The 9,955-nt window shown below is 32.6% G+C and overlaps 1 protein-coding gene across 1 annotated transcript in view; it reads left to right on the forward strand.

The window, feature by feature from the left end:
* The first annotated feature begins 7,139 nt into the window (after positions 1-7,139).
* LOC111631340 (transmembrane protease serine 6-like) overlaps positions 7,140-9,955 on the forward strand; it is a 9,662-nt gene continuing 6,846 nt past the window's right edge. The window contains exons 1-4 of the mRNA XM_023375564.1: positions 7,140-7,175; positions 7,593-7,663; positions 7,744-7,802; positions 7,871-7,959. Of these exons, the coding sequence (XP_023231332.1) occupies positions 7,159-7,175; positions 7,593-7,663; positions 7,744-7,802; positions 7,871-7,959 (236 nt within the window). The 5' untranslated portion in view covers positions 7,140-7,158. The remainder of the gene's footprint in view (positions 7,176-7,592; positions 7,664-7,743; positions 7,803-7,870; positions 7,960-9,955) is intronic.

Consider the following 9,955-nt stretch of genomic DNA (forward strand, 5'->3'; position numbering starts at 1 on the left):
AATTTTTTTTTTTGAATTTTTGGAATGTTTTTTAGGTCCCGAAATTTTTTCAAAATTTTTTTCCCGCGCAAAAAAATTTTATCGCGATTTTAATGAGCCTATGTGAAGGCTCGATTAAGGCTTAATTGTTTTTTAATGGGAGTTTTTTATCAAAATTATTTCATGGTTTTTAAGTTGTAGCGCACGGATTTTCATTCAGTAAAGTTATTTAAAGTTAGTTTCTGATGTCAAAAACGACCTCCGATGGTTTTTTAATTTTTTTAATTAATATATTTTTATAAATATATAATTAATTAATTAGGGGGGTCGGAAATCGCAATAAAATTTTGAATTTTTTAAAAATATTTAAAAATTTCTGTGTCGCTTATAGTCACCCTACTTTAAACCCTTGTCCTCCCGAGACGTCTATGAGAATGTCCCGGGAAATCGGACTCCAGCTGTGTTCAAGGTCACCCAGCTGTGTAAACAATGACTCATTGGTGTTACATTTCACAGACAGGCGAAACAAAGGAAAATAAAATTTAAAGCTTTTTCTTCAAAATAAACGCATTTCTTTCGTTTTTTTCTGTTTTAAGTATTTTTTACGTTTAATTGAAATCTATATAAAAATGTCAATGTCCTTAAGCAGTTAATTTTATGGAAGAAACCTTCCAATCAGCCGTAGTCCGTAAACTTCACACGTGTCAGGCTGTGATTGGAAAGACTCGTAAGAAATCAGATTTCTAAAGAATAGAACGTATCTATGATCTTATAGGGAGGTCGACTGTAGTTACAACACTGAATATATTAATAGTAAGCAAACTGATCATACACACGCTCAGACTACAGATAAGCTTACCTTTAAAGTTTCGATATTCTTCCACGTGAAGGACAACAACGAGAAATATGTTAGTTCTCGAGAATGATTAAATAAGAGTGTCAATATATCAATATATTGACACTCTATATTTTTATGTCAATATATAGAGGACATCCTCTATATATTGACATAAAAATTCACGTGACAAATAAAATTCACGTATAAAAAAAGGAATTTTACACTATAGTCATACATTACACAAGTAAAATTTTACAAAATACCGTATAATTACAAAACATTTTGTGCAGACTCAGTCATTTCAAAATAAAAAGGAGCTAAGTATGGAAAACGATGACATATAAAACTAAATAAAAATACATGTAATGACACTTCTGTCATATAAAGCGAACTCTGTCATTGGCCTTATTGAGAAATACAAAGACCCTATATAGATTTCTTTAATTGGAAGCAATAAATACCAGTAGTAGTAATAATAATAATAATAAATAGTAACACTTCCATACAAACAAACCAAATATTCATTATGCAAGGAATTTTTCAAGAAGATTCCTTGATTCCATTTTGGTTCTGCCTAGCCCTGAACCCATTACCTAATATGTTTAAACAACATGCAATATGGCTACAATATCAGACATGAAAAAACAACACAGTTTACGCTGTCACATCTCATGTACATGGACAACATAAAACTTTATGTATCCACACAAAAACAACTTCATCAACTCCTACTAATCACACATTCATACACCAAGGACATTCAAATGGAGTTTGGCTTAGACCAGGCGTGGCCAACATACGGCTCACGGGCCGGACCGGGCAGACTAATGGATTTATGTGGCCCGTAATCAATCTTTCAATATTAGCTACTTAAGTCCGAATAGTTCGATGAAAAATTCTGACGCCTAAAAAGAAAAGAAAAAAGTCAACAACTCACTGTGCGTTTAGAGTTAACCCTTCATTACAAATCTCGTAAGTACAGCGTAAAATGTTGATAAAGCATGATAATGTGAAAAATGTATTTAATCTCTACGTACAATTTAGTCTCTACGGGGTGACACCACAATGAGATCTCGCACCACCTCAAAATCTTCCTAGGGCAGTCTCTGGTTCGGCCCGTGGAAAAAATTTTCTTTCTAATTCGGCCCAGGGGCAAAAACTGTTGGCAACCTCTGGCTTAGACAAATGAAAAACACCTCATATAGCGAAAGGAATACTGAAGAAAGAAAATTTTGCATTTGGAAATGGCGACGTTATTGAATCCACGGAAGACGGCGAGTTCTACAAGTATTTAGGATTCCAACAGACCAAACTAACAGAACATACACAAATAAAGCAAAGCTTAATTAAAGAATACCAAAGTAGGTTAAATGCTATCCTCAGAACACAATTAAATGCAAAGAAATAAACACATATGTCGTCCTAGCATTCACGTACTCTTTTGGAGTTATACATTGGACTCACACAGATCGTGAGCAACTCCAAAGGAAAACAACAACAACACCATCCTAAATCTGCCACAGATAGATTAATCCTTCCACGTAAAGATGGCGGACGTGGCCTGATTGACAAAGTTAATCTTCACTACAAACAAATACAGTCACTGCGAGAGTTTTTCTACAGGAAACAAGAAACATCACAATTACATAAAGCAGTAACTCTAGCAGACTCAAATAACACACCATTAAACTTACACTCACATCATACAGACATGACACAACATATAAAAAGCATAGACACCATCAAGCAATCGTGGGCTCGAAAGGCACTCCATGGCAAGCATCTTTATGACCTGGCCAAGGATTTCGTTGACAAAACTGCGTCAAACAGCTGGTTAGATTGGGGATGCCTTTTTGGGGAGACGGGAAGAATTCATGATTGCGATACAGGATCAGGTTATAAATACTAAACACTACAGAAAACACATACTCAAAGATACAACACTTACAAATGACACGTGCAGAAAATGTCGCATCGTGCCAGAAACTGTACATCACATTACTTCAGGTTGCTAACTCTTGGCACAGACAGATTATTTACACAGACATAATCAAGTAGCAAATATAATACACCAAGAGCTTGCAAACAAACACAAATTATTAGACATCCATGAACCATACTACAAATACATTCCACAGACATTACTGGAAAACAACACGCACAAAATGTGCTACGACAGAGCCATAATCACAACAGACCAGACATCACACTCTTTGACAAACACAAAAAAATCACATACATTATAGACATATTTGTTCCAAAAACTCACAATATACAAAATACGTGCACTGAAAAAATTAGCAAGTACACAGAACTCGCCCAGGAAATAAGGCATCTGTGGAGGATGGAAAAGATGCTTATTGTACCTGTCATTCTCTCCTGTACAAATGTGATACCACACACACTACACAAAAGCCTGGAAACATTACAATTGAATAAAAACACATAAATCACACTACAGAAGACCACTATATTGAATACATGCCACATTGTTAGGAAATTCCTGAATACAGACACTGACACGCTTATTTAATTTTAGTTTTTGGTTTGTATGAATCACTTCGCGCCTGATTTCGTACAGTGCGGTTTGTTGTTTGCATCTTTTTGTTATCTTTCGAAGTTCACTGCGATAAAGTTTTATTATGTGGATCGATACATTTTGCGTTGTTTTTAATGGATAAAAGGTGGAAATTTTACTTTAGAACTTGTTTCAGAATATTCTACTTTAAAAAAAGAAAAGTTGAAAAATAATTTATTTCCGACAATTAGAGAGAACTGGTCTTTGTTTGGATAATACTTGGATATAAATGAAGGTATGTATTATAGGCCTACTAATTTATTTGTGCATATAATTATCTAGTCCTAATTTCGAAAACATTTGTTTTTTTTAGTGTTTATAAGCGTGCTATTTAGACATAAGCGTGCTATTTACGCAGAACAACGTCAAAGACCGATTGGAGGATTTTAGAAGAACAATAATTTGTTTTGATTATTATTGTTAGTGTTTACGTGTATCGTTGTACTGTAACTTACTTCGTTTTACTATGTTTTAGAGAAAGTAGGTCACTGCGAAGTCATTCTGTTTCTGTAACCAATTTTGATACCTCACATTTGTTAGCCAGTTATTATTGAATTTTGTCCAGTAATGTTTTCTATTCTTTTTCGGCACTTCATTACTTATATTATTCTCGTTACTGTCAGACATTTTAGGGGTAGCAATTGGATTCTTGAAAACTGAAAAACATTTAGCCTATATATAATTTGGTAATAGGAGCGAATTGGGGGAGGCAATTCTGATTGGTCAATTTATTAATTAATTGACCAATCAGAATTAACATAAAATTAATATAAAAATATAAATAACATAGGAGTAAAATTAAGCAGGGGGCTTAAATTAATTATTGTAAAATTAATTAAAAATATATACATAAAATAGATATAACAAAAAAAAACTTTAAAAAATTATTAATATACTTAAAATTTATAAATAATTATTAATATACAGTGGGTGATTGGTTAACGAACATAATCCGTTCCAACACTTTGTTCGCTATCCGAATTGTTCGTTAACCGATTATCGATTCACCATAGGTTTCTATGGGAATTTGATTAATTCGTTCTGGAGACCCCCAAAAAATAAAAATACATATACTTTCTTACTACGTTTATTCACATGTAATAATAAAAATACATATATACACGGGCTTGCATTTTTATTAGTCGTGTTTTTCCGTTTGTGGGGGTTAAAGAATCTGTCCGATGTCGATTGCTTTTCTGTCTTCTTCATGATTTTTCAGAAGTAATTAATAGCATTGTAATTGTAGAGATCTATAGGCCTATTAACCTCAACCTGGTTTGGATGCCATTTTAAGACCGTTGTTCTGACATCCTCCCACTTCTTCAAAAGATCTTTAATAGCAGATATCGGCATAAATCCGTATTTTCAGAAGAAAACGTAAAAGAATTGTTTCTGTCAGAAATATAAAAGGCTGGAATTACAAGGGAGAGTTTCAAAGTTCGGGGGAATACTATTCGATCAGTATATACTGGGTAGAACGTCGTTGTCGACGTCTCCCGCGCTCCGAAGAGTTTCGAATTGTTGCCTGAGACAAAGGAAGACCAATCAGTATTCGTTACTTACGCGCTTCTTCTCGTGTTTGTTCAGTGAAGTGTTCGTTATCCGAACATGTGTTCGTTGTCCGATCATAAAAATCTTTCGCAAAAGTGTTCGTTATCCGATCTGTTCGTTAACCGATCACCCACTGTATTTAAAAAAATAAATATTTCAAAGTAAAAAAACAGTGTAATTGAATGTGTTCTCTCTCAACTGCCCCTAATTTTTGAGAGGCAGATTGCTTATTTCACGCATTCAATTATGATTTTTATTATTCATCAGTGTTTTTTATGCTAATGAATATGAATAACAAATTAATCATTTCTAACAATCAAAATATTTTTAACTTGAATATAATCTGATTTTATTTTAAATTTTATGTTTGAATTTTCACTGCTCTATCAGAATTTACAGTCAGACGTCACAATACCATTTACAAAAACAATTTACATTACTTACCACCAAACAAACTTACAAACTATTATTTCTTCTTTTACTGTTTATAGTGCTTAAACTCTTAGTTTCTTTCAACACTTTCAATCTATTATTTAACTTTTAAAATGTAAATTAATTCAAGTTGACAGTTGAACAAGACAGACATTGGCCGCCCTAAATAACTTAACTCCGTACGAAGATTGTGGGCGGTTTCGATATTCATAAAGCGAATGTTACAGAATAATTAACAAACTGATTTTAAGCTTTAATATTAAAGAACAAAGAATAATAAGTAAAATATTGATATTCTTGGCAAAATTACTACTAAAATCGGAGACTGAATAAATGTCGTCAAAACTGGAGTCTCCAAGCGAAAATGATACGGTCGATACCTTATGTGTTTCATGATTCATGAGAGTGAGAAAAATACCCCATTATCATGCCCACAAGTCAGAAAAGTTTATTTACTAAATTTATGTAATAAAATATATTTTTTAAAAATTTAAAACATTGTTTTAAAACAATATTTTACAACGTAATATAAAACTGANATTTTATATTCCAGTACGAACAGATAGGTTTTTGTATAAAACAAAGGCAGGTGAGTTTTTATGATAAAGAAAAATGAAAAGTTGTTAAACATAGAAGTTTAATTTATTATTTCATTATAATGTAAAATCATTCAACAAATTACATATACAGGGTAAACCAAAGTTAGATGGTGAACAAAATTAGACGATGAATGCTTGTATAAACTGAAAAATAAAGCAACACAATTGAAAAGCCATTCTTAGTATCGTTATGCGGAATAGCTGTAAAAATAGGTTAACAAATCGAATTGTTCTATTGTAGCGAATGTTTCTATTTGATTTTAGAATTTTTTGAACGTTTAATGTAGCCTTGAAAATCTTAATTAAAGATAAGCATACGACTTTTGTATTACAGTAACAAAACTTGCATGTACTGTAATACTTTAGAACCTTGAATAATAAGTCTAATCTGTGCTAATCGCTCAAAAATAAGGCGTATGTTGTAGTAGTCTGCTCATCACTATACAATTCACTAACTCACTCCCACCCCTCTAACGGTATTTTTTGCGGCCGGATGGCCGAGCGGTCAAGGTGGCAGCCTACCGCTTCGACTGAAATAATTAAATCCTAAATATGCGGCCGGATGGCCGAGCGGTCAAGGTGGCAGCCTACCGCTCTGGGGGACCCGGGTTCGAATTCGAACGGGTCGAAAAATCCCCAGGAATATTTCGGGGGTCAGTCTGTTCGGATATGTCGGACCCCGACCCTCACCACCCGGCAGCGCCATTGTAGGCCTGGCCGAACCCATAATGGGCTTGCAAAAAGAGGCCCTGTTAGTGCCCACAGGACGAAAAGAGTTAAAAAAACCCTCTAACGGTGAGATGGTGAGTTAGCAAAAATTATATTTTGTTTTTTTAAATTTGTTTTTCAAAAAACACTATATTTTCTCTGTTTCTGTTTTGTTTGCTATAATAAGAAAACACAATTCAATTAATTCTTAAATAAAATTTACACTCACACCTTCCACCATCTAACTGATTTACCTTATATGTTTTGTTTAAAAACTAGGCAGGGAAAACAGTAATTACACGTACTTAGTATGTGTGCGTTTATTAATTACTCGTTTAGATAAATTTGAGATGATTTTAGCTAATATATCTTAATGTGAACCAGGATTATCATTTTCTATATTTTACAAGCAATTATTTTTAGGTACTGTCAAGAAGTAACAATAAGTAAAACTTCCACTTTGCGTTTCAAGTATGAAGAACTTCTTAAGGTGTGTTTTTTATATCTTTGTACTGTAATAATTGTGTAAAAATTTAATTTTTATTTATATCGCAAACTTAAATTGAAGGTCTTAGTGAAAGGAGATAACTAGCAGAATGGTATTGCGAAGTTTGAGTTCAGATATTTTATAAATACTATATTACATCTGTGTTGCAAACCGTCTTCTTCCACCACAAAACTTCAGAATAGATGGTGGTCAGTCTTAATTAAAGCATTTACTAGGCATTTATCTCTGGCTTCCAAACTATTAACTCAAATTTCACGAAAATGTCAGTTACCTTCTTCTGTTTTTAAGCCCTTCAATTGTTAAGAAAGTTATAATGTGATTGTAATGTATGATTTATTATGGAATTTCTAACGTATTAATTCTGATTCCAAACATTTTTTTAATGCTTACAAATCACAGATTTGGAATATTGCTTCTTCTAAATATTGACTATTTTTTGTGTGTTTCTGAAAGAAATGGATATAAACCACGTACGTGTAAGAATATTAATTAACATAGTATTTGAGTGAAAGAATAATAATTGACTGTAAACAATTTTGTATAATTTTAGTAATTGAACGAAAGATGGTTGAAGGATCGCCCGCAAGTACTTCCGAGTTCGCTTTTATAGTAAGTCTATAGGTGCAAACATTTTTATTAAGGCTACTATACTTATTAAGAAAATTAATTTAATTTAGGCAGCAATATTCCTGAAAAATGAGTTTGTAGGTGCTTTTTCTTTAATCAACTCACGCACATTAATAGGAGCAGCGAAAATTATAGAAAGGTGTGTTTATATTAATTTTTATTAGAATTTTTTGTAGGAATGCTATTTAATAATGAATATTTTGGTATAATATTGGTTAACTATAAACTTGAATATAGTTTAAAATTGAATAACAATAAATAAATGTTGACCTTTATATTTCTTATTATTAGTNAATTTAAAACATTGTTTTAAAACAATATTTTACAACGTAATATAAAACTGTTTTAAAACAAACAAACAAAAATACACACGTTTTATTTAGAAACCTTTATCATTATTTTATCTTAGAATAATACAAATTTCTCAACCCTGATTGCTATGACACTGTCACTTTCTTAACCCCCTAAAAATATAATATCACTTGCACATATAATATAAAAAAGCGTCTTATCATTACAGTTGCATTACACGTTGCTTTAACAAAGTATGTTATTTTAGGAAAGTAATAACATTTTTTAATTATGAAAAACCACTGTAATTCAAACTTTTTTTATTTGGGGAGTTAATACCCTCTGCCTTTCTATAGCAGTATTTTTCAAAATGCATGATATTTACTTGTGTATCTGTTTCTTTATATATCTTTTTCTAAATTAAAAAAAAATGTATGGATAATATTATTGATAACGTTCATAAATTGACCTTCCATAGTATTTATTATTCAATTGTATTATGTTTCAGCATATATCGGTATATATATACTGTATATTAATATATAACGACATGTGAGTGTTTGAGCCTTCCTATATATGCATACAAAAAAGGTTCAACATATGCTGAAAAAATATTTCCCCTAAATCATGTGTTATTCGTTTATTTCCTTTACTATCATAACAATTTCATTTGTTGTTATAGGTCCTCTAGTATTTATTTTGGACCAGATTCCATAATTCTCTGACTGGCCCTGTATGTATTATTATTATACAGTATTTAGTGGGTTATACTCGGTTGATACCGGTGGCTGTGTACTATGCCGGACAAGAGTCAAGGCATAGAAACCAAAAACTAAAATGAAATAAGCGTGTCAGTGTCTGTATTCAAGAATTTCCTAACAATATGGCATGTGTTCAATATAGTGGCCTTCTGTAGTGTGATTTATGTGTTTTTATTCAATTGTAATGTTTCCAGGCTTTTATGTAGTGTGTGTGGTATCACATTTGTACAGGAGAGAATGACAGGTACAATAAGCACCTTTTCCATCCTCCACAGATGCCTTATTTCCTGGGCGAGTTCTGGGTACATCCTGACTTTTTCAGTGCACGTATTGTGTATATTGTGAGTTTTTGGAACAAATATGTCTATAATGTATGTGATTTTTTTGTGTTTGTCAAAGAGTGTGATGTCTGGTCTGTTGTGATTATGGCTCTGTCGTAGTACATTTTGTGCGTACAGTTTTCCAGTAATGTCTGTGGAATGTATATGTAGTATGGTTCATGGATGTCTAATAATTTGTGTTTGTTTGCAAGCTCTTGGTGTATTATATTTGCTATTTGATTATGTCTGTGTAAATAATCTGTCTGTGCCAAGAGCTTGCAACCTGAAGTAATGTGTTGTATAGTTTCTGGCACGATGCGACATTTTTTGCACGTGTCATTTGTAAGTGTTGTATCTTTGAGTATGTGTTTTATGTAGTGTTTAGTATTTATAACCTGATCCTGTATCGCAATCATGAATTCTTCCCGTCTCCCCAAAAAGGCATTTCCAATCTAACCAGCTGTTTGATGCAGTTTTGTCAACAAAATCCTTGGCCAGATCATAAGGATGCTTGCCATGGAGTGCCTTTCGTGCCCACGATTGCTTGATGGTGTCTATGCTTTTTATATGTTATGTCATGTCCGTATGATGTGAGTGTAAGTTTAATGGTGTGTTATTTGAGTCTGCTAGAGTTATTGCTTTGTCTGCTAGAGTCTGCTAGAGTTGCTGTGATGTTTCTTGTTTTTCTACAAAAAACAAAAAACATCGCAGTGACTGTATTTGTTTGTAGTGAAGGTTAACTATGTCAATCAGGCCACGTCCA

Source organism: Centruroides sculpturatus, unplaced genomic scaffold (genome assembly GCF_000671375.1).
Source record: "Centruroides sculpturatus isolate CEXI.00-Female unplaced genomic scaffold, Cexi_2.0 scaffold392, whole genome shotgun sequence".
Taxonomy (NCBI): domain Eukaryota; kingdom Metazoa; phylum Arthropoda; class Arachnida; order Scorpiones; family Buthidae; genus Centruroides; species Centruroides sculpturatus.